Below are 23506 nucleotides of genomic sequence, written 5' to 3'. Positions count from 1 at the left end.
ATCGAGAATAAGCGAGGCGCTTTACCTCACAGTCGTGTATAATGCAAATTGCGACGTCAAGGCACACACTCTCTCAACAAGCGATGGGCAGACGAAGACGAATGGCGGCAAAACAGGCGAGATTGCCTACTTCCCTTTCTTTCCCTCTTGGTCCATTCCTAGTTGGTTGATGGGCTTATCGTAGCCATCAGGTTCTTTTTTTGCTTGTGGCTGGCAATTTGTCGTCCCTTATCTCTGTCTCTCTAATTGTCGCGCGTAATTTTTATTGCGACCTTATCAGCAACCAAAACGAAACTAACCAGACAGCGAAAGATAGCAATTGCATCTTGGCCCCAGTTTTCCCTTCTAGAAGGCTTCCAACACAGAAAATCTGCTGGAATAAGTGGGGCCTCGCCTACATCGACCTCATACTGTCGACATTCGTGTCTTCGATCGTCCCGGTGGCTGTTTTACACGACACCATGCAGCAGGGCAAGGGAGACAAACATAGGACGCATATTCCACTTCTTTTCTTTTCCTTGACATGCAAGCCTTCCGCCTGCAGCACAGGCTAGCCAACGTGGCCGCCCTGCATCGTCCATTCCGCTTTCACAATATGCAGAGTCATACCAGACTTAGTATTGATACAAACCGAGTGCTCGAATCAAAATTACTGTGGGATGGCTTCATAAGCTCGATGCCTGTATCAGACTCTCAACGACCACCGGCTTGTCAACCACAACCAGAGACCAAGACGTACAGTGGCAGAGGTTAACGGGCTGGAGCTCCTTGTCCATCTAAGCACCGTATTTTATGAGACCGATATTGTTTAAGCTGTCCCCGTGTCGAGCGGGATACGGGTACCTTTAAAGCTCACAAGCTGTCGCTAGCCATGGTAACATACCCTGTCTACCCGCTGCTGCTAGCATTGGCTCCCTGCCCTCGAGTAGTTTATCGACGATCTCCCAAATCCCGTTGTCCCTGCTACAACCCCATCTAAAAATGTCGTGTGCACATTTGCACCTGTGTGCTCAGTCTTCTGCTCCGTCTTACTCGAGGTGAAGTAATGGTCACATCGAGCCCCGTTCTCTTCCCTGTCCGCTCTTCTGATGAGATATTTCCCCTAATAACATCCCCTCTTTTTCGGGATCGCCGTCCAAATTAACTCTATCAGGCCGCCAAACCCTCTGGGCTTTGGTAGGTCCACCCTGTCTGTTCTCTGCAGATTGACCTGTCACCTTCTGTGCACACCATCAATGTCTTACTTCACCCTCGTCCAGCGCTTTTCCCTCAGTCCATCTTTTCCTCTTTTCCTCCTTTCCTCCCAATGCAGGGCCTGTCAGCCTCGGTATTACCCGAAACGTTATGCATCAACCCCTTTTTCCTCGCCATCCGGCTCCTGCAGATGGTTTGGTCTGAAATGGCATAATGAGGTTGTTGTTTGTACAAGGGACAATACCCATCTTCACCTTTAGCACTCGTTGTAGCACTTGTCCTCCCCTTTCAAACATAATTCTGTTCTTCTGCTGCAAAGCACGATCTTCTTCCCGCTATACAAAGTACACGACGTCAATGCAAGCCACATCTGACATTTGCCAGTTATATTTTCCACAAGCCCAGTTGCCTGTCTCCAAGTATGCTTTCTTATCCGTTCGTATCATTGAAGCTAATCGTCCGTGAGGAAACCCCATTTTGTTTCAGCACGTGCCTCCTCTTCTGTGTTTTGTACACAGCCATTTCATCATGCCAAGGTTTTGAATCTCATTTCGCCAGAGATAATTAGCTTCTTTGGACCCTCGTCTCCTCTTTTGGCCCTTTTTTCAAAATTTCAGCTGGGCCCGTGTGGTTGCGGCTGTCATCTCGGGCCACCCATCGTTCAAGATAAGTAGCTGGAGAAGCTAGTCCGTGTTGTATTTGCACGTACTGGTGGGATGTGGACTCGGGAATGACCGAGACTCGAGTCGAAGAACAAAAAGGTGCCAATATTTTGCATATTGTATCCTAAAAGTGAATTGTGCTGTGAAACGGAATGCATTACGACCTACATACTGAACGAGTCACAACCCGTAGGTAACCCACAACAACAATTCAAGTTCGACCGATGGTCTCGCGTCAATGTCAGTCCTTCTAAAGAGTACAATTCAAAGACCATTCCGGTCGACCTCGCTGCTTCCGCGATCTTCGTTTATTTCAATAGATGATGGCCTCCTCGACAAAACAGTCTAACCATGAGATGTAAGAAGCAGCTAGGTCATCTCTTACCTCCGAAGCTGCCGACTGTCGTTTGTTGTTCGAACGAACTGATAGATGGCCATCATCAAACCATTTACGAAGATAAAGTGATATAAACCAGGATATCAAAAAACAAACCGGTACGACGGCATCATTGCTTTTTGCCAGTTCAGCTCCTGGTCAAAACGCCATTTTTCGCCTCGCCTTCCTCTTTACCGTCAACATCCTCTTCCGTCCTCGGGGTACTGTCCAACGCGGCATCCGGTGTCAACAGGATCTGCCGCAAATAGCACGACACCGACCTTCCCCAGCCCATGAGCACCTTGAGCTGGTTTGCAAGGTAGGACAGCCGCCGGGCGTGAGAGGTCGTTGATGAAGCGCGAAGGTTAGCCGGCGGCTTGTTGTTTGCATCGGGATGCAGGTCTATCTTTTTTCTTGTGGATTTGGCGGTTCTGGAGAGTTCGGGATAGCAACTCTGCTTTCATGGCCACTTTTCGACTTCACTTTGGAAGTGATGCGCGTTATAGAATGGCACACGCTATCATTGATCGTATTCTTCGAACAGTTGAAGAAATGTGGTGATGTTTGAAGATTGTCAGCCGCCGACACACGCAATCATGGAGATATTAGAACCGAGCAAATTCACCCATTATAATTTTTTTTTTAAAAAAAAAAAACAAATCGTTAATTGAAGTAATGCATAGTCACATACTTCAGTGTAACAAACACAACGTACCGAACTGCGATATAAATTGCCGACCGTCTGTGTACCAGTTTGGCTTCAAACAGTACCTCAATCACTAACAATAATCCTGTTTTCCGTTAAGCATGACTATTTTGTTGTTGAAGAATTCACAGAGTGATATATTAAGTCTGGCATTTATTAGTCTTAAGTTGTCAGCCAAAAAGGGGACTGCACAACAAACCAAACTAAGGGCATCAAGGCCAACAGACAAGCTTGCGTCTGGGTAAAAATGATACAAGCCGTTTTCAAGTGTAGAAACTGTAAATGAAATTCGCGCGACATAGGACTGTCTCCATTTCTTAGAACAAGAGATGCCATTGAACGTCTCATTTTCCTGTATAAACAACGATTTCAAAAGGGCTGCGATATGGCGGGCTTTGTTCACAGAACAAAGGTTCATTGTGCCACTCCTTTTCTCCCTTTTCTCTTTTATCCTTCTCTCGGTTGTAGTCCTCATTGTTCACTTGTTCTTTGATTTCAATCCAGCATTCTAAATTTACGCCTGGTGATGAGGACAACTAAACAACAAAGAAGCTGCATATTAACATATATGCACGAGAAGGCCCCTATTCCCCAAGTTTATTTAAACAACGTGAGTGAAGCAACAGTAAACAGAAATCTAGAAAAAAAAAAAAAAGGAAACAAAAGACTCTATCCACGCACCGAATCAAGGGTAAGAAGAGTCACTTTTCAGTAGAAACATAATCCTTACTACGCTACAACAATACATCATACGACCGACATAATGGCCCAAGGTAGGTCGCCGTTTCTCGTCGCCAACATTGACAAAGGCAAGATTGGAGAGCTGAAGGCTGTGCCCCGATTTCCGGGCGCCGCTCTGTGCTGGAAGCTAATATGCGCCACGAAGATGGACAAGACGCGCGCCGACATTGCGCGATGGTCCTTTTATTTCGCGTCGAAGCGCAGGCGCGGCGTTGCTCAAACGTACCGCAAACGTGAGGTTCCCACGAATCTCGACATCATCGAGGAGAATGAGTTGGAAGAGAAGCGCACGCCGCAGTCTAGTGAGGCACAGGCACCCAACATCATCGCGGACAGAGTCGTGCTCAACCCACCCAACTACTTGAATCATGACGCCGCCCGCATCATTCCGCAGAAGAGAGACCGCGATGAGCTTCAGCATATGCCCACTGGTCCCTCCGGTCTGGACTGGAGCAACCCGCCCGTCCTCGACACCGACCGACTGCAAAAAAAGCTCCACACCGAGGACGGTGCGACGCAAACCGCCTTTACACATTTATGGGAGGCGTACGAGCGCCGGCAGAATTCGTACATTTACTGGAGAGACCTGGCCAGGAAGCGTAAGCTCGAGGAGGAGGATGCACAGAGGGAGAGGGACGAGGAGGAGCGCATCAAGCGAATCGCGCACCTCAAGGCGCAGCCCTTTGCCAACATTTACGTGCCATCCGCGCGCCGCCAAATGCCGCTGCAGGCACCGGCACGATCACATGCCCAAGCTCCAGGACCAAGACTCCCCCCATCCCACATGACGCTTCGATCCGGCCGCATCGTCGTCACCAACGCGGGCCATATCCGCCGGTGGAAATGCGCCTTTTGTTGCAAGACAGCGGCGTGCACACGGCACCGCGTCTACTGGAAGGACAACTACGAGATGATGGACCTGTGCCTGACTTGTGAGCACCGCATGAAGCGGGGCGAGATTCTCAACTATGTTGCGGATGCTGCGCGTGACGACGATTCTGTGAATGCCATCTCCTCGAGCACCAACACAGACACCTCGTCGAATTCCGGAAGCGCTGATTCGGATGTGGTCATGTTTGATGTGATTGACGTCGACGCACAAGGCAATGCAGGCGACAGGCAGCCAGCTGCGGCAGGCGGCGTGGACGTTCAAGTCCAAGTCGACGCTAATGCGGTACATGCAGACGATGCTCTTGTCGTCGTCGTTCCAAACGTCCAGCTGGGCGTCCAACAACCAGTAGCTGCGGCGCCTGTAGTCGGCTACCGCGACATGTTCTGGACAAACAATCCGCTCGGCCAGATGGTGCAGAGAGCCTTCAACCTTGACTTCTCGGCCATCTTTAGTGCTTTTGTCTTTAGAGAGCCAAACCCACCCGATCAACCGCAGCAACCGCAACAGCCGCAACAACCACAACGGCAACCCGCACCACACGCAGTCATACCTGGCTCCTTTCCTACGACCCGACCAATTGCAAAACCCCGCCGCCGTCGCGCTGAACCACCTCGGCAGGCCAGAGATTCCCAGGCAGCTCGCGGCCAGCACATTGCCAATGTTCAACCAGGTCGCAGTCGTCGGGCCCAGCCTTCCCGCCGGGCACCAGCAATGGGCCCCAACGACCCGCGCTTTTTCTTTGGCTACCTCGCGTAGCAGTGGTAGGTTCTATGCCATTTTGCTTTCTGACTTAGGCTGGCTCCTAGTTGTAAAGTAAGTAGCAGAATATTATATACGCGGTAAGTTTTGGGATTTTTTTTTTTACGTTTACTTTTGCTTTTTATTTTATTTTATTTTTTAATACAAATTGTTTAAAAACCATCACAGATACAAATTCCAGATATGAAAAGTTACAAGGCTCGTTTTACTTATTTTCATTTTACATCTTCATGTACGACGTCGAGTACTGACGAAATGATATATTTTCACAAATATTACAATAACCTGACACGCAACCTCGCAAAAACAAACATAAACAACTGCGTCCGTGACTCGTCACGTGAATTATTCGATTTACTAATACGGATGCGGCGGATCCCGGGCTCCCTTGTTGGCCGGGAGCTCTGGCCAATGGCGTCACGCTCTGGGTTTTAGTGTGTTGTTTTGCCCCATTGGCTCACTCTCAGCCTGACGCCTCCTAGCGCCAGTGCAGTTGTAGGCCACACACGACCTCAGTCACACACAGCCTCCAGCCGCCCTTGGGCGCAAAGACCGTTGCGGCGTGCAGCGGGTGGGCGAACACCGACCGAATCCTCAACAAGATCCTGCCAGGAGCAGTGGCCCAAAATGCCAGCCAAAGCGAGCGCTGCCCGTCCTCGTCTCCTACCTTTCCGTGAAAACATGAACTGGGCCGTTCGGTGACAAAACTTGCCACCTCAAGGTCACCCTCCTCGCTGCTTCGCAGTTTTCTTTACTTTTACTCACGCCCCTCTCACTCTCCTCGTTTCTCGTATTCTACTCAGACAGGGCACCGACTCCTGTCCTCACCATTTGCTTGCTGCAGCTATACACGACGTCTACATAAGCAGAAAACAGAAGCACGTTCGACATCAAGTGCACATATCACCCCGACTTCTGCACTGCACCGACGACGTCGTGCCTCCGACCGACCCTCGAGATCGACATCCGACATACCGTCCTCTCGCTGGGACGATCGTCACAAACAATCGCTACTTCACCACGACTCCACGATACGTCCCACGCTGGCATTCCGATGGCGTCCTCGCGGAAGCGCTGGATGTTGACGGAGGACAACCTGCGCCGGTTCCAGCCTTCCCTGATCCAGCCCATGGAGCCCGTGTCCATATCCTCGCGCGACGATGGCGACAACGATGCTGTAGCCAACGAGGACCCCGCCGTCGACGCAGTGATTGCGCGCGAAGCACCTGCCGCCCGCGTGGCTCGCCTACGGTCCTGGGTCTACAACGCCATGCTGACGCTAGTGGGGCTCGGTGACGAGGGCGTGGCGGTCCTGGCAGATGAGGAGCTCTACATTGCAGGGCCCGGTGACGTCAGGTTAGCACCCAGATACCGCAAATGGACGACAGCGCGGTTAAAACAAGGTGCCGAGGGGGCCGAGGGGGCCGAGGGGGCTGAGGTGGAGGCCGATCAAAGGCACCATTACCGCAATAGCGACGATAACAACGACGACGACAACAACGAGACGGAAGAACAGGAACAGGAGGGACCGGACTTGAGTGACCCGGCGTACTGGCAGGCCAAGCTGCGCTACCTCGAGGCCAAATGCCGGCCACTGAGCCAGGCGCACAGGAAGCGTCGGCGGTTAGCACCTGCGTCACAGATTGCTGCCGAAGACGCAGCGCGTGCCGAGGCGGAGGCCAGTGCGGCCGAGGGTCGCGGGTACGGCTGCGGCTACGACTTTCCAAGTGGCCGAAAGCAGCAGCAGGAGCAAGCCGCAGCCCAAGTCCTCTCCGACGAGCAGCGGCAGGCACGTGAGGAGGCACGCGCGGAGGCACGCGCGGAGCAAGCTCGCATCGAGCAGAGCAAGCTGTTGTGGCGTGACAAGCGCGGCAACATCGAGCGTTGGGTGCAGACGCTACCACCGCCTCCTGCTCTGCCCAAATCGTCGCCCCGGGGCCAGGCGTACTGGTCCACCACTGGTGGTGTGCCACACCTTCCTTACGGCGGTCTGGGCGGTCCGGCGTTTGATAGTCAGCATGACCTTCCGGTCACCTATTACCAGCAGCCGGCAGCAGTGCTGTCAGACTCGTCCATTGTTGAAATTACTCCAGCGCAGTTTTCCAACGTGCATCCAGATCCTCCGCATGAGACGCAGCAGCAGCAACAGCAGCAGCAGCAGCATCAACCGCAAGACGTCCGCGAGCAGTCACAGGCAACAACGGCCATGCGTGCACCTTATGACGCTGTGCTGGACGCCGAGAGGACAGCCCTCACTGCACAACCTGTGCCGCACCACACTACATCAAACGACGTGGCCGATGCATCTCTCGACCTTTCGGCTGTTACGGGAGCTACGGCCCCGCCCACAGCAGCCACCCCGGCTACGCAACCCATTGAGACGCCCTATACGAGTGCATCGCCCGGCGAAGTGCCAAACGGGGATGATGTGTCCGGGCCAATTGGGGCAGCGTCGCACAAACGTGGGAGCCACGGACAGCAGAGCACGCCTGCCGCCCGGAGCAAGCGGCGACGAGTCGGTACCGACACGGACAATGACTGCGGCAAGGTGTGATGACCCGTCCTGCGTGCCCGTGGAACATCCAAGTCACCGATTTTCTTTTGCATCTCTCCATAGTTCGCCCCCTATTTTACTAGCATTTTGGCGCAATGGCAAGCGAGCGTGGACTAGGCGTGCACTTTATTTATCACTCCAACCCTGTTATACCCTTTTGTTCTATTTTTTTTATCTCCTTTATTCTCTGCCACTCGTTGTTTCTAGTATTCGAATTATCTTTTCCCAATCTATGAGGCTCTCTTTTTCTACATTTTGACCGTTTCCGTTCTGTTTTTGATGTACCATCTTGTATATATCGCTCGTAAATGCGCCTCGCTTTATGTGTGTCATATACGTGGCTCTGGCTCTGGGGCGGCGAACATAGCCAAGGCAGCTTTACATGCCCAAGTATCAAACTAAGCCTGCCTTCTTTTTTATTTCTGCGTAAACATTTTATACATCGTGACCGTCTGTATGTCTTTCTTTTGCAAATCGCCATGAAACTAGCGTCAAAAGATGCAAAATTGATCGCGAACGGGAATACGGTTTAGTGCCCGTCCCCATCAGCACTTGTCACTGCCGTTTTGCTTATGTGCCTTACAGTACTGCGGATGAATACGACCCTGATTTTCTGACGGCATGCGGCTCTGAAATGTGTAGATCGCATTGCGAATTGCACTCTCACTTGACTCCCAATCAGGACTCATTCTACCTTTTGCAAGACTTGTACAGTTGTATACAGGTATCAAGAAGGAACGGCAGAGGCGATGCGATACCGCAAGTTCATACCTGAGAACAAAAACTGCGGTTGACGCCGCCGATGATTTCGACGGCCCGCTAGGCTGTGACGATATGATACGAGCAAACCGGGCCAGGAGGGATCAAAATCTCTCAGTGTCCGTTTCACTCTGATAATTACTATCCTGGTTCGTCCCCGTTGCGAACGTAACCTTCCGTGTTGAGTGTGTGGTAATGGACTGTGGTAAGTAATTACGGCGTATGTTTTGGCAACTTTTTTGGCGCGTTTATGGGCGGTATTGGCCTCGCCTTCACATGCGGACCGCGGCTTTCTACTATGTGGGACGGGCCATTTTACTGGCGTACCGCTGTGCCTTCTAATACGGCGGAGGAGCAGGATGGAACTGAAGTCGGGTCTGGTCTTGGGAGCTTTCCCCGCAGAATCCGAAGCGACGGGCGCCGTTAGTGGCACCGCCCTGATCCCACCCATTTCGTGAGAAAATGGCTTCTTCCCCGGATTTTATTAAGCTCCGAATATACGAGGTGATGGGCAGAAAGAACGACCTCGACAATCGCCAGTCGAAGCAAGGCACAAGTTGATACGAGCTCTACGGCAAACCTGGAAAGAAACATCTCACAAACGGCCCACCACGAAGCTCCCTCTCGTCATGTCCGACACATCTGCCGACACACCTGCCACGCCGCAGGCGATCATCATCGGCCATGGCCTCGCCGGTCTCGTCGCCGCCTACGAGCTGACGCTGCGCGGCGTCAACGTTGTCATTGTCGACCAGGAGACCCGGGCCAACCTCGGTGGCCAAGCCTTCTTCTCGCTGGGCGGCCTCTTCTGCGTCGACTCCAAGGCCCAGCGGTCGCGCGGCATCAAGGACTCGCGCGCCCTGGCGTTGCGCGACTGGCTCGGGACCGCCAAGTTCGACCGGCTCGATACGGAGGACCGCTGGCCGCGCCAGTGGGCCGAGGCCTTTGTCAACTTCGCCACGGACGAGTTTGAGCAGTACGTCACCAATCTGGGCCTGTCCTTTATCCAGGTTGGCTGGGCCGAGCGCGGTGACGGCGCCGCCGACGGCCACGGCAACTCGGTGCCGCGTTTCCACCTGACCTGGGGCACGGGTCCCGAGGTCGTGCGCGTCTTCAAGGAGCCGGTGCTGGCGGCCGAGAAGCGGGGGCTCGTGACGTTTTTGCATCGGCGCAGGGTCGACCGCTTGCTCACAGAAAACGACGACCCCCAGGGCCGCATAGTGGGCATTGCCGGCAGCGTGCTCAAGGACGATGACACCGTCCCCCGTGGCCGGCCGACATCGCGCGACGTTGTCGGCGCTTTTGAGCTGCGCGGTGCGTGCGTGCTGGTGGCGTCGGGCGGCATTGGTGGCAATGTCGAGGCCATCAAGAAGGCGTGGCCGGTGGATCGGCTGGGCCCCAACGTGCCCAAGTCGTTTGTGGTGGGTGTGCCGGCGCACGTCGACGGGCGTATGATGGGCATTGCGGAGTCGGCGGGCGCCCACATGGTCAACCGGGACCGCATGTGGCACTACACCGAGGGCCTGGAGAACTGGGACCCCATCTGGCCGAACCACGGCATTCGAGTGCTGCCGGCGCCATCGTCGTTGTGGCTGGACGCCACGGGCAAGCGGCTGCCTGCGTTCTTGTTCCCTGGGTCCGACACGCTGGCGACGCTCAAGCACATTTGCGCCACGGGCTATGACTACAGCTGGTTCATCCTGGACAGGGCCATTGTCGCGCGCGAGTTTGCACTCTCCGGTTCGGAGCAAAACCCGGACATCACAAACAAGAGCTACTGGCAGGCCCTGCTGCAGCGTGTGCTCACGAAAAAGGGCACGGTTGCCGTGCAGAACTTTTGCGAGCACGGCGTCGACTTCATCGTGCGCGAAACGCTGCCCGAGCTCGTCAAAGGCATGAACGAGATGGCAGCGAAAGTGGACGGACCCAAGCTCGACCTCGCAGCGATTCAAGAGACGGTCGAGGCGCGCGACGCGCAGATGGGCAATCCATACAGCAAGGACGCGCAGGCGATGCTGATCCACAACGCTCGCCAATTTTGGTACGACAAGATCAGCCGCGTGGCGGCGCCGCATCGTATCCAGGACCCCAAGTACGGGCCGTTGATTGCTGTGCGCATGCATCTACTGACCCGCAAGACGCTGGGCGGCATCGAGACGGACCTGAGCTCGCGCGTGCAGCGCGCGGATGGCAGCACGTTCCCGGGACTGTATGCGGCCGGCGAAGCAGCGGGCTTTGGCGGCGGCGGTGTGCACGGCTATGCTGCGCTCGAGGGCACGTTCTTGGGCGGCTGCATCTTCTCGGGACGCGCGGCCGGACGGGCGATGGCTGACGAGATCTTGGGCACGAAGCCGCCAAAGGCTTCACGCCTTTAAGGCAGGGAGGTCACCGTTGTTTTATGTGTTTATGATGTTGATGCATGTTTTCTTTGAATCGAGTTACTTTGAATCTGCAAAGAATATGATTTTTGGTGTTTGGTCTCCTCTCGTCTTTAGGGACGGAAAATTTGTCCAATGTCGTTTGTCCGTCAGCGTCAAAAAGCACTTCATGATGACATCTGCGTTCGGCAACTTTGGCCGCGGAACCTCTCAACGTCATTGGCCAATCTCACTCGAGCCGTGAAATCGAAAGACTTTGTCACTCTCTGTGTTGCCTCGCAAAATGAGGCAGTCTTGAACTGGAAATAGTGACACCTAATCCGTACAGCCCGATGCCGAGTTGAACTGGGCTGTGTGATCGCTTTGCTCTTGTCGCGCAAGATAATATTAGACGCAAATAGCACTCCAAAGTCCAGGCAGTCGTATTCTGCTGGCTCTCGTTGGTCAGGCTTCAAGCACAGCCGACTGCGCCCACTCGTGGATATGCCTACAGGGGACTGCCTCCTAAAAATGATAACCCAAATGCGCTAAAAGACTTCAAAAGAGCACACCATCGGCAAGTTCCCAAGAACAGGGAATTGATCCTGTAAATTTAAGTATCTGCCAAACTTCATCTCCACACATCGACAGGAAAACGAACCAACATTCCATTAGCTCCGTCGTTCCGCTCCGGCGCCCTTGAATAGCACCGATCGCCAGAGCTTCGCCACGCGTGCGTCGTCGTCGTCGTCGTCAACGTACATGTGGGCTAGTTGATTGGGGTTATTGGACGAGGTTGGAACTTGAATATTGGTTACTTGTTTGGCGTCGCGAGAGTTATATAAATCATCGTCCGGCGTCGTCTCTGGAATCGCTAATTTCTGGATAATATCTTGATCGGATCTCGTCTTCACCTGCTCCTTCCATTCCCTGCCACATCGAAAAAAATAAAACTTTGCACATTTTGTCGCCTTCTCTCATTTCATATATTTACTCCATTACCACCCATCCTCTCTTTTATCTTTCACTCTTGCACGTACCAACGCCACCATGTCGTCACAACCTATCGGACAGAGGTCTGGGGGCGACCAGCCTCCACTGCCTCCCCGTCCCCAGGACCAGTACACCCCGAAGCCATACAACCCGCAGGATTACCCTCAACAACAGACCTTTCCGCAGCAGTTCCCGACACAGGATCCCCAGAACCCCCAGAACCTGGGCCAACCTCAGTTTGCACCGCCGCCGACCCGGCCTCTGTCTCAAGGCAAACCGCAGGGCTCGACATTGCCGCCGGCTGCTGATTCATTTGTACCCTCGTCTGGTAAGCCCAGCATGCGCGAGCGCCTCTATCAGCTCAGCATCAAGGTTGGCGCTCCCGTCAACCGCCTAACCAACCGCCTGGGCTCCGAGGCCTTTTGGCCCTCCTCCCTTGACCTCGAGAGCGACAAGGCCGCCCGCATTCTCAACTCGTTTTGCAAGGACGGCTTTTACACGGACGCACCGGCTCAGGCGGCACCGGCACAAGACACGGCAGCCCCTGGTCCCAAGAGCGGTTCTCGCAAATCGCTGGTCAAGATTCCGCCCCAGGCTATCCGTGATGCCGCTGGTTTGGCCATCTTCACCACGTTCCGCACGGGTGTCCACATCTCCGGCGCCGGCGGCTCGGGTATCGTTGTGGCCCGTCTGCCCGACGGTGGCTGGTCCCCGCCCTCGGGCTTCCTCGTGCACACCCTGGGTGCCGGTCTGCTCGTCGGCCTTGACATTTACGACTGCGTCTGTGTCCTGCGCACGCCTGCCGCTGTGGCGGCCTTTACAAAGGCGCGTGTCTCGCTCGGTGCCGAGGTCGGTCTCGTGGCCGGCCCAGTGGGCGCTGGTGGCTCTGTCGAGGCTGCCCTGATCGCCAAGTCTGCGAGCACGGCACCCATCTGGAGCTACATGAAGAGCCGCGGCTTTTACGCGGGTGTGCAGGCCGACGGAACCGTGATTGTTGTGCGACCGGACGCCAACGGCGAGTTCTACGGCCGTCGCGGCATTGCGGCCGATCAGATCCTGCGTGGCCAGGTTCCCGCGCCCGGTACCGGTGCCAACTACAACCCGGCGATCCCCGCCTGGCCTGTGGCCACGCGTAAGCTCATGGAGGCGCTCAAGGTCGCGGAAGGGCGCACCGATGTGGACAATGCCGTCTTGCGCGAGGTGAGCGCGGGTCCGACCCCGGGTGACCTGGGCCTGGCCGATGGGGAGCACGAGGTTGAGGTGCCCTATGGCAAGGAGAAAGGCCAGTGGGCTTAGAAAGAGTAAAGATCTGTTTCTTTCTTTCGTTCTTCTTATCTTTTTTTTTCTTTCTTTTTTTTTGGCGTTTGTTAGAATTCAAAGGATATCTGTTTATGGGGCACATCATTTTTAGGGTATTTTCTGGCATTTAGACAGCGCTTTGTTTCAGGATTTCTGGCATTTTAATACTCTCGCGAAAAAAATCCACATTCACATTCATAAGACTGCACGTAGATAAATAGCTCCAAGTTGATATAACGAATTTCTATCAGCTCCATCCATCTACCTCTAGCCATCCATGTCTAGCCAAAGCAACGCAATGGGACAAGAAATGAAATGCATGAAACGGGGATTGGAAAGGTTAGAGGAACGGTGTACGGATAAGAGTGTTGTGAATTCGAGGTGTCGGGAATGCGGTCTTTGGGTTGGAAAAGATAGTGGTACACAGATTGGACGGATCGTCTATAAGTACAGGCCTTCAGGCTCGCCCTCCTGCTTCGTACGCAAGACACGTTCACGTGCCGCCCGGAAGTCTGCCATCTGCACGCGCATTCTCCGCTCCCGCAGCGCCATCAAACCCGCCTCGGAGCAGATCGCCTTGATGTCTGCACCAGACAGGTCGTCCTTCTGTGAGATAAACTCGTCCAGATCAACGTCCTCGTTAAGGGACATCTTGGACGTGTGCAGCGTGAAGATCTTGCGCTTTGTGTTCTGATCGGGGTTCTCAAACAAAATCTTGCGGTCGATACGGCCGGGGCGGATCAGCGCAGGGTCGAGCGTTTCAATCTTGTTCGTCGCCATGATCACCTTGACGTCGCCACGGTCGTCGAATCCGTCCAGCTGGTTCAGCAGCTCCAGCATCGTCCGCTGCACCTCGCGCTCACCACCCGATGTCGAATCATACCGCTTCGTGCCGATGGCATCGATCTCGTCGATAAAAACAATGGCCGGAGCGTTCTCGGCCGCGACTTGGAAGAGTTGCCGGACCAGACGAGGGCCGTCACCAAGGTACTTTTGGATCAGTTCACTGCCGACAATGCGCAGGAATGTTGCCGAAGTTTGGTTGGCGACGGCCTTGGCCAGCAGCGTCTTTCCCGTGCCAGGTGCGCCGTACAGGATGACACCCTTGGGCGGCTTGATGCCCATCTCCTCGTACAGCTCAGGGTGCAGCAGCGGCAGTTCCACCGATTCGCGCACCTCCTGGATCTGCTGTTCAAGGCCACCAATGTCCGCGTACGATTCTGTGGGTGCTTTGTCCAGCTTCATCACACTGACGGACGGGTCTGTGTCATCCGCAAGGACACCCACAATGCTAACGCTCTTGTGGTGCAGAAGCACACTCGCGCCGGGCTCCAGCAGATCCTTGTCGACAAAACTCATGATGCTGACGTAGTACTCGGGGCCCGTTGTGCTAGAAACGATGGCATGGTCATCGTCAATCATTTCCTCTAGGGTGCCAACACCCATGGGGCTGCCGCGCATGTCGTCCACGCGGCTGCGCTCGTCCGCCAGGCGGTCACCGCCCGCACCATCAGCCGCGTCGAGGTTGGCAGCCGGCGCGTTGCTATCCTTGGCTGCCTTGGTCTTACGCAGCCGCTCCTGGTTCTCCACATATTCCTCTTCGAGCAACAGATGGTCGTGGATGCGCTGCATGCGGAGGAGTCGTAGTTTGCATCGGCTCGTAGGGAAGACCGCCGGGAGCTTGGCCGCAGCACCGCCGCCCGCAGCCTTTCTCTTCTTACGCCCGACGCGAGTCGTTGGTCGCGGCGGGGGTTCGTACTTGGGCTTATCCTTCTATAAAGCAGCGAGAGGAAGTGTGTCAGCGCCCTGTCGTCGAATATGTTCTCCTTGTCCACGGTGCCGCTCATCGTCGTCGTCAGTCGCCGGCGCCTGCGTCGTCAATTGAACACTTACCTTTTTGCTCTTGTCGTCCTGGCCATCCCCAGGCGCTCCGCCGCCCATCCCAGATTGATTTTGTCCCTATTGTCACCACGGTTAGCGATTTGATTTGCTCGCAACACATGTCATTGTCGCCCGATGGCAGAGAAGGCGTAGAAAAAGAGAGGCGTACCATGGTTGGAACTCTCTGTAGTCCTAAAACTCGATACCAGTCGTGCGAGATCTTAAATGCGATGGTAGCGATGGTCGTTGTGGCTGCGATGTGCTGGGACACTGGTTCTTGACTCCAGCGTGAACAACAAACACGCAGTGGATGGGGAAGCAGAGAGAAAGAGAGGGAAAGCTAAGGTCTAGCCAGCTGTGGAGGCAAAACGACAAGCGCATTGCTGTGCACCAGGCGCCAGGGGAAACGCGACAGCACGCCTGCCTTCGCCGCCCCAAGTGCAGGTTATCTAATCAAGTCACGTGAAACACTTATCGCTGGTACCAAACCAAACTCGCCAACTGCAACGACAAATCATAGAGCTCAAGCCTTACTAGGCTACATCAGGAGGTCCTTCTGGAAACCCTCTAGCGGGGCAAATCTTGGTCTTCGAGGACTCTGGTTTAGGGAAGCATATTTTGAGTGTGATGCACTTTCCCCAGGCAATTCTTGTTGCTGGCTTCCATCTGTCACCCGGAGGACCTCCCCGTCCACCGCCTCTCTCATCGAGATTAAAACGCTTGCCTTTCGACGGATTCCGACCGCCGCCAAACTATTGCATCTCGTTATATCACTCCTCCCAGACTGAGGTCCCTCGCCTTGCCAACTGGGTCTCCCCTCCGAAGAGGTCCGCATTTTTGCTTCACTTCTGGGCGCCTTCCAACCGCCATCCATTACCCCATTACCACGACATTCCCTCTTCGACGGCCATCTTTTCTTCGCCAGGATCCGTTTATTATAGCTTTCATAATATTTGCCATTCTCAGCTTCCTATACTTCTTTTTCCAGGTTTGAAACCCGTCTGCGTGGTTACTGGGCACACGTGACAACGCAAAAAATCGCTTCGGGGATCAACGGCGGAATCAACTCTTTTTTTTGGTTTCTCTCTGCTTTGTTTCGATACAACCTCATTCCTAAATCTCGGACGACGTCACCGCTGCAAAACGTCTTAATTGGGCCAAACGGCAGCTTATATCAACAGGTTTCTCGGCCTCTAGAGCTCAGATCCATACCCAATCCGACCTCCCCCAGTCCTTGTCTTCCTCGAGAGTCGCCCCAGCTAGACCGACCAATATGCCGTCGAGTCGAGATCACCGCATTGCCCGTGAGCTGCTGGACATTGAAAAGGACAAGGACAACTCGGGCGTTTTCGCACACTCCGTCGATGGCGTCCGTCTGGACCGTCTCAAGGGTTCGTTCCCTGGGCCACCAGACACACCATACGCCACTGGTACATTTGTCGTCAACATCACGGTCCCGGAACAGTATCCTTTCAAAGCACCCGAGATCAGATTTGAAACTCGGGTCTGGCACCCCAATATCAGCAGCCAAACTGTATGTTGCAGCGAACAAAGCCATGTGCACACTGAAACTTGGGTTCTTTTGTGGCTAATTTTCTTGACTTCCTCTACCTACTACCAGGGATATATCTGCTTGGATGTCCTAAGTAGAAACTGGTCACCTGTGAACACGATCAAGACGGCCCTGCTCTCGTTACGTATGCTGCTTGAAACCCCGAATGCGTCTGATCCCCAGGATGCCGAGGTCGCCAGCATGCTCCTAGGAAATCCGGAGCAGTTCAAACTTGTCGCGCACGACTGGGCCGTGCGCTACGCCGGCGCCACGCGAACTCTGCCGCAGCCAGGGACCTTGGGCCCTTTTCAGACCCCCTCGCCGGCGGTGGACCCCAGAAGGTATGCACACCACTCTTCTATTATAAACAGTGATGTATTAGCCAAAGGCTCCTATTAACATTCTTCTTCTTTTTTACCTTTAGCTATGCAGGTTACAACAAGAATCTCGTGGACCGCTTTGCCGATATGGGCTTCTCTGTGGCATCTGTTGTCGCAGCCTTTACGCAACTCGGAGTCGATCGTCGTGACGGCAGAGATTACGAGATGGAGCCTGGCCTTATTGGCGATGTCACGTCCTGCTTGTTCAACGAATAGAGACCGCCAAGAATTATGCTGATTCCTGACTTCCTGTAACCTACTTCGGCGGCACCCAAACGCCATTTTCTTGTCTTTGCGTTGTCCACCCCTTGCGATCATTAAAGGATGCCGGAGTTGACTGGTTTTATTTTAGCATACCTCGCATGTTTTTACGGCGCAACTGCACACTTTAGAAACTCGGTGGAACGTTGCTACATCTGCTGTTTTTGTTATTTTGTGGGCTGTATGGGGGTTTTGCATAGCATTTTTGGTCTGAGTATATTTATAGTGCGCGAGTAACTTTTATTTTTGTTCTACAGTCGTCTATAACAGAAGCAATGCATTTGGCTAGCCTTTTGTTACGACATTGGCTTTCTTCAGAAATTCGGTATTTCGTTATTATCTAATTTTGTCCTCCCAGATTTAATGCATGTTAACCAGATTGGTAGCTTGCTACAAATTTGGACCTGGCTGAAGACCAAATATCCAAATATCAAGACGCTAATAAGTCGAAGCTGGTGCTGTTGGTTGTTGTACAATATGCCGGTCGCCTATCTGCGAAGTATGTGGCCGACAAATACGATATGGGACCATTTCATCTTGAAGTCAATTAAATGGCAATATAAATAGAGCTCCAGGTTGCACATTGTTGCTCAGTATATGGGCCCTTATGGGCTGTGTGCTACCCCCCAAGCAGTAATTTTTCATATGATTTTGCTTTCTGTATTCTATCGGATGCCGTGGACGTGTGGTGGTGAAAACTCGTATGAAAACCAAAACAGAAACGAAAAAGGTCCAAACCGCCGTGTCAAGCTATGTCGTGTCACCTTCTTAACGACTTCGTCTTTCTGTTCTCCTATTTTGCAATCAATTTTCGTATATCAGCCCCTTCTTATTTACTGCCTCGTCCTCCTCCACTTTACAGCAGATCGCGGCGGACAAACTCGTCGCGCAGAGCCTTGCCCAGACCAGCCGGGGAGCGCTCGACAACGACACCAGCGGCCTCGAGAGCCTTGATCTTGGAGTCAGCACCGCCCTTGCCGCCGGACACAATGGCGCCGGCGTGGCCCATACGACGGCCTGGCGGTGCCGAGATACCGGCAATGAAGGACACGACAGGCTTGCCACCGTTGACGGTGTTGTTGGCGCGCAAGAACTCGGCAGCGTCCTCCTCAGCAGAGCCACCGATCTCGCCGATCATGATGATGCCGTCAGTCTCCTCGTCGGCGAGGAAGACCTTCAGGCAGTCGATGAAGTTGGTGCCGCTGAAGGGGTCACCACCGATACCGACGACGAGGGACTGGCCCAGGCCAGCCAAGGTGGTCTGGTTGACGGCCTCGTAGGTCAGGGTGCCGGAACGGCTGACGATGCCAATGCGGCCGCGCTTGTGGATGAATCCAGGCATGATGCCGATTTTGCACTGGCCGGGGGCGATGATGCCGGGGCAGTTGGGGCCGACGAGACGGGACTTGGACTGGGTCTTGAGCATGTTGGTGATGCGGAGCATGTCTGTTTGGAAGTGTTGAGGTTAGTACTGTTACAATTGGGGCCTAAACGCGTACCAACGTAAACGGCGCAAACTGGCCAAGTAGAAGCTCGCTTACCATGCTGGGGAATACCCTCCGTGATGCACACAATGAGGGGAATCTCGGCGTTCAAGGCCTCCTCGATGCCGCTAGCAGCCAGAGGAGGGCTGTGATAACATGTTAGAGCTGTACGACAAAGTTTTCTGGCCTGCCACAATGGTGTGTTTGGGTTGAGTATGTCGGGGTGTCTTACGGAACGAAGATCGCCGTGGCAGTAGCGCCAGTCTCCTTGACAGCGTCACTGGCGTTGGCGAAGACTGGCAGGCCGAGATGTGTCGAGCCGGCCTTCTTGGGGTTCGTGCCACCAACAACTTGGGTGCCTGTAAGGAAAGAGAGCTTGTTTTAGTATGTGTGGGTAATGTACGTCGGTCGGGTCGGAGCAGAGGGCGTACTTACCGTAGTCAATGGCCTGCTGGGCGTGGAAACTGTGTACGGGGAGGAGCTTCGTCAGCGTTGGCATCCTGGGTGCTTGCCGTTGCCTCTATCACCACTATCATCGCCGTCACCGTCGCCGTCGGCATTGGCGCAGAGGCTACCGCCGCAACCGCCCTTCAAAGCTTCCCACTTTGTGTACTCACGTTCCCTGCTTGCCGGTGAAGCCCTGAAAGAGAACCTTCGTGTCCGAGTTGATGCGCAGGTTGCCGATCGTGGCGGCATAGGGGCTGGACTCGGTGCTGTAGGCGCGGCGAGCGACCTGGCGCAGCAGGGCCGGCCGGGCGCACCGTGCGAAAGCCTGCATAGTGGAAGAGATTTGCGGGAATTACGGGGACGAAGGGGAGGGGAGGGAGTCTTGAGCGGTCCGTCGTCGAGGTCGCGTCGTCGGTGGTGCAGCAAAGTGCAAAAGGAGAGAAAGTCGGTCGGGCCGGAAAGGAGGATGTGAAGGTATCGGAAAGGGGAATTTGGAGTAGGAGCAAGTCTCTGCAGAGTCCAAGCAAAGTGTTGTCCGAATGAGGGGAAGGAAGCAGGGCGGCATAAAAATTAGAGCAAAACCTGCCAGACAGCTACAAGCCCGCTAATACTTCCCAAGTCAAAACATGTGCAAAAGGACACCGAACACTAGCACACGGTCCCTCGCTACAAGTGCCATTGACAACCCGACGAAACCCATTTGACGGTGGCCGACCGCACACGTTTCAAGCTGTTGGGGGCACAGGCACAGACGCAATTGGCTACTGTGACATCTCTTGCTCTTTTTTTTGGCCCGTTTGCATTTGTATTTTTAGTTTTCATTTTTCTGACGCTCTGCCAAATTCCGGTCGCTATTGAAGCGGTCTGTTTTCGTAGGTGGTATTTCCGCTGGAAAGGCCTGAAAAACCCTGGCGCATGCCTTCGCATATTAAATTGAGCCTGTAAACACCGCTGGGCTGCGGAAACGATGGGAAACTCGGCACTAACTACTCACCAAATGTCGGTAAAGGTCTGCGGAATTACACGGCTTGTGTGGTAACGCACCGCCACAGGGAAAAGCCACAGGGCCTCGGCGGCGGGGGTGGGAGCGAATCTGGCGTATCTTAACTCGCGCGCAGGGGACTTGCTTCCGCCTGGGTGGGTTTTTAATAGGCTGTGATTGGTCACAATCTGATAACGATAAGAAGTTGACAGAAAAGTTTCGACGACAAATGTCATAGGCAAACAGCAGAATGCCTTTCGTTGTGCAGAAAGCAGGGAATCGGCAAACAGAGCGGAAGCATACTTGCGGACATTACGCAAAGACGACAATCGATAGACGTCGGATAAACCTACGAGAACGTTACGGGAGAGACGGCGCAAAGCCGAGGGCATACGCAACGTAGGAAGGCCAGTCATTGATCTCGACAATTGTGTGTGGTAGTTGTGAGGAGGGTCCAGAGAAAGGCGTGTTCAAGGGCATCCATCGATATTGAGCGTGACTCGACTGGACCCCATGTCGACCACGACCGTCACCGAGACGGCGGCATCAACGTCCCGCCGCGGCAAAGACAACCTGCCACCAGAGAACGAGCGGTTCTTACGATGCTGCGCGGACATTGCACACGCCCTGATCGAAGACTTTGAAGAGTCATCGCGCAACCCTCGGCGCGCGCCTCGCGACATCAACCTCAATAGCCTACGCTCCAAGTATGCGCGCAAGCACCGCGTCAACGGCGTGCCGCCGCTCACGGCCATCATCGCAGCCGTCCCCGAACACTACAAGAAATACATTCTGCCCAAGCTCGTGGCCAAGCCGATCCGCACATCGTCCGGAATCGCTGTCGTGGCCGTCATGTGCAAACCGCACCGCTGCCCACATATTGCATACACGGGCAACATTTGCGTGTACTGCCCCGGCGGACCGGACTCGGACTTTGAGTACAGCACCCAGTCGTACACGGGCTACGAGCCGACGTCGATGCGGGCGATCCGCGCACGGTACGATCCGTTTGAGCAGGCTCGCGGGCGTGTCGACCAGCTGAAAGCGCTGGGCCACTCGGTGGACAAGGTCGAGTACATTATCATGGGCGGCACGTTCATGTCGTTGGCCGAGTCGTACCGGGAGACGTTTATCGCGCAGCTGCACAATGCGCTCAGCGGCTATCAGACGACCAACGTGGACGAGGCGGTGGTGGCGGGCGAGATGAGCAACACCAAATGTGTGGGCATCACCATTGAGACGCGGCCTGACTACTGCCTGCAGCCGCACCTGTCGAGCATGCTGCGCTACGGATGCACGCGACTCGAAATCGGCGTGCAGTCGCTCTACGAGGACGTGGCGCGCGACACCAACCGCGGCCATACGGTGGCGGCCGTGGCCGAGACGTTTTGCCTGGCCAAGGACGCCGGCTACAAGGTGGTCAGTCACATGATGCCAGACCTGCCCAACGTGGGCATGGAGCGTGACCTGGACCAGTTCCGCGAGTACTTTGAGAACCCGGCATTCCGGACCGATGGCCTCAAGATCTACCCGACGCTGGTCATCCGCGGCACGGGTCTCTATGAGTTGTGGCGGACAGGACGGTATCAAAATTACACGCCCAACGGCCTGATCGACCTGGTGGCGCGCATCCTAGCGCTGGTGCCGCCATGGACACGCATCTACCGCGTGCAGCGCGATATCCCGATGCCTCTGGTAACGTCGGGCGTGGAGAACGGCAACCTGCGCGAGCTTGCGCTGGCGCGCATGAAGGACTTTGGCACGACATGCCGCGAAGTGCGCACGCGCGAGGTGGGCATCAACGAGGTAAAACACAAGGTGCGGCCGAACCAAGTCGAGCTGGTGCGCCGCGACTATACGGCCAACGGCGGCTGGGAGACATTTTTGGCGTACGAGGACCCAAAGCAGGACATTCTGGTGGGCCTGTTGCGGCTGCGGAAGTGCTCGGCCAAGTATACGTTCCGCGAGGAGCTGGTTGAGCAGCCGACGAGCCTTGTGCGTGAGCTGCACGTATACGGGACGGCAGTGCCGGTGCACGCGCGCGATCCCAAAAAGTTCCAACACCAGGGCTTCGGCACGCTGTTGATGGAGGAGGCGGAGCGCATAGCGCGCGACGAGCATGGCAGCGACAAGATCAGTGTAATCTCAGGCGTCGGTGTACGAAGCTACTACGCGAAGCTTGGCTACTGGCTGGACGGACCTTACATGAGCAAGTGGCTTGACGGACGCCCGGGTCCGGTCGAGGGATCTTGAGGGATAGATCGGCACAGGACCAAGCTTGGCGAAACAAACACAAGACCTTCCGTCCTTTGAGCCTTTTGACTTGACCCAAGCCAATCCCAGCAAGTTAGACAGTTCTTGGCGTATTACCAGCCACCCAACTTCTGATCGAGTGTACCGCGTCTGTGGGTGCGAGGACATGCTAAGAGGCCGGCAGCTGTCGAACAGCACTTCGGCGTGCGTAGAGCAGAGCCGCACTATTTTGTGCTCTACACAACTCCGGACAACGCTGACGTAATGTCGGCTGGTTGACCTGGAGATGCAGCATGAGCCGCGCGAAGACTGCTGGAGGCGGGCGAAGCAGGCCATCCACGTCGTCTAGCATTGGCACACGATTCGCGGATGGTGGAAATGACCATGCCTACGCAAAAAAACGTTGTGCTATCCAACTGAGAGATGTTTGACGATGCACTTCTGAGAGCACATAACATGAGACTTAGGCAGCCACCGAATGCGACAAGGACAGGGGAGGGGAGAAAGAGTGGCCGTCTTGGCGTCATTGAAGTTTGGTGACGAGCAAGCAGCGAAATGGCAGGGGTGTCAGAAGTAGCGGGAGTGAACCAGTCACAGGAAAAAAAGAAAAAAAGGGTCCATAGTTGAATGAGAAGAAGATAAAAAAGGGCCAGCCAGTAGACGACGACGACATAAGGGGGTGCCTCGGTGCGAAAGAAAGGAAACAGCAAGCAGCCCAGAAAACTAGAAACTAGGAAAGGAAACATTGAGAGGCTGAGCAGCTGACAGCCAAGATCAAAATCAGTAAACGAGCCAAGATTGGCGGTGTCGTTCTTTTTGACTCTCCGCCCCTGCCAGGGTCACATTACGTTGCGCACGTCGACATTGGAATATGGAAAAATACGTCGTTGGCCGACCGAACAGACCGCCTCAGCCGCGTTGTGCTTCTTCTTTCTCGTCTCATTTGTCTCTTTAACGTCTCTGTCGTGCGACTT

The 23506-nt window shown here is 54.6% G+C and overlaps 8 protein-coding genes across 8 annotated transcripts; 6 read left to right on the top strand and 2 right to left on the bottom strand.

Annotated features, from left to right (window-relative positions):
* Positions 1–3701: 3701 nt before the first annotated feature.
* SPSK_07401 (uncharacterized protein) lies at positions 3702–5327 on the top strand (the record flags this gene model as incomplete). Its single annotated transcript, XM_016734064.1, has 1 exon — positions 3702–5327. One exon carries the CDS (start codon positions 3702–3704, stop codon positions 5325–5327), a length of 1626 nt encoding a protein of 541 aa, XP_016590362.1.
* A 630-nt stretch (positions 5328–5957) lies between these two features.
* On the top strand, positions 5958–7884 carry SPSK_07247 (uncharacterized protein; the record flags this gene model as incomplete). Its single annotated transcript, XM_016733911.1, has 2 exons — positions 5958–6028; positions 6207–7884. The coding sequence occupies 2 exons, from the start codon at positions 5958–5960 to the stop codon at positions 7882–7884; spliced, it is 1749 nt and encodes a 582-aa protein (XP_016590361.1).
* Positions 7885–9272: 1388 nt separating this feature from the next.
* SPSK_07336 (uncharacterized protein) lies at positions 9273–11018 on the top strand (the record flags this gene model as incomplete). The annotated part of the gene is made up of 1 exon (XM_016734000.1): positions 9273–11018. The coding sequence occupies one exon, from the start codon at positions 9273–9275 to the stop codon at positions 11016–11018; it is 1746 nt and encodes a 581-aa protein (XP_016590360.1).
* Positions 11019–12050: 1032 nt separating this feature from the next.
* Positions 12051–13289, top strand: SPSK_07609 (uncharacterized protein; the record flags this gene model as incomplete). Its single annotated transcript, XM_016734268.1, has 1 exon — positions 12051–13289. One exon carries the CDS (start codon positions 12051–12053, stop codon positions 13287–13289), a length of 1239 nt encoding a protein of 412 aa, XP_016590359.1.
* Positions 13290–13733: 444 nt separating this feature from the next.
* SPSK_07468 (26S proteasome regulatory subunit T2) lies at positions 13734–15233 on the bottom strand (the record flags this gene model as incomplete). Its single annotated transcript, XM_016734130.1, has 2 exons — positions 13734–15065; positions 15186–15233. The coding sequence occupies 2 exons, from the start codon at positions 15231–15233 to the stop codon at positions 13734–13736; spliced, it is 1380 nt and encodes a 459-aa protein (XP_016590358.1).
* Positions 15234–16446: 1213 nt separating this feature from the next.
* SPSK_07849 (ubiquitin-conjugating enzyme (huntingtin interacting protein 2)) lies at positions 16447–17321 on the top strand (the record flags this gene model as incomplete). Its single annotated transcript, XM_016734503.1, has 3 exons — positions 16447–16707; positions 16795–17066; positions 17150–17321. 3 exons carry the CDS (start codon positions 16447–16449, stop codon positions 17319–17321), a joined length of 705 nt encoding a protein of 234 aa, XP_016590357.1.
* A 901-nt stretch (positions 17322–18222) lies between these two features.
* On the bottom strand, positions 18223–19628 carry SPSK_07522 (succinyl-CoA synthetase alpha subunit; the record flags this gene model as incomplete). Its single annotated transcript, XM_016734183.1, has 5 exons — positions 18223–18812; positions 18866–18996; positions 19083–19209; positions 19286–19314; positions 19468–19628. 5 exons carry the CDS (start codon positions 19626–19628, stop codon positions 18223–18225), a joined length of 1038 nt encoding a protein of 345 aa, XP_016590356.1.
* Positions 19629–20792: 1164 nt separating this feature from the next.
* SPSK_07342 (elongator complex protein 3) lies at positions 20793–22532 on the top strand (the record flags this gene model as incomplete). The annotated part of the gene is made up of 1 exon (XM_016734006.1): positions 20793–22532. One exon carries the CDS (start codon positions 20793–20795, stop codon positions 22530–22532), a length of 1740 nt encoding a protein of 579 aa, XP_016590355.1.
* Positions 22533–23506: the final 974 nt, after the last annotated feature.

The sequence above is a fragment of the Sporothrix schenckii genome (genome assembly GCF_000961545.1).
Source record: "Sporothrix schenckii 1099-18 chromosome Unknown Cont41, whole genome shotgun sequence".
NCBI lineage: Eukaryota > Fungi > Ascomycota > Sordariomycetes > Ophiostomatales > Ophiostomataceae > Sporothrix > Sporothrix schenckii.
The sequence above is the reverse complement of the archived record's forward strand: the minus strand, read 5'-3'. Positions and strand labels throughout refer to the sequence as shown.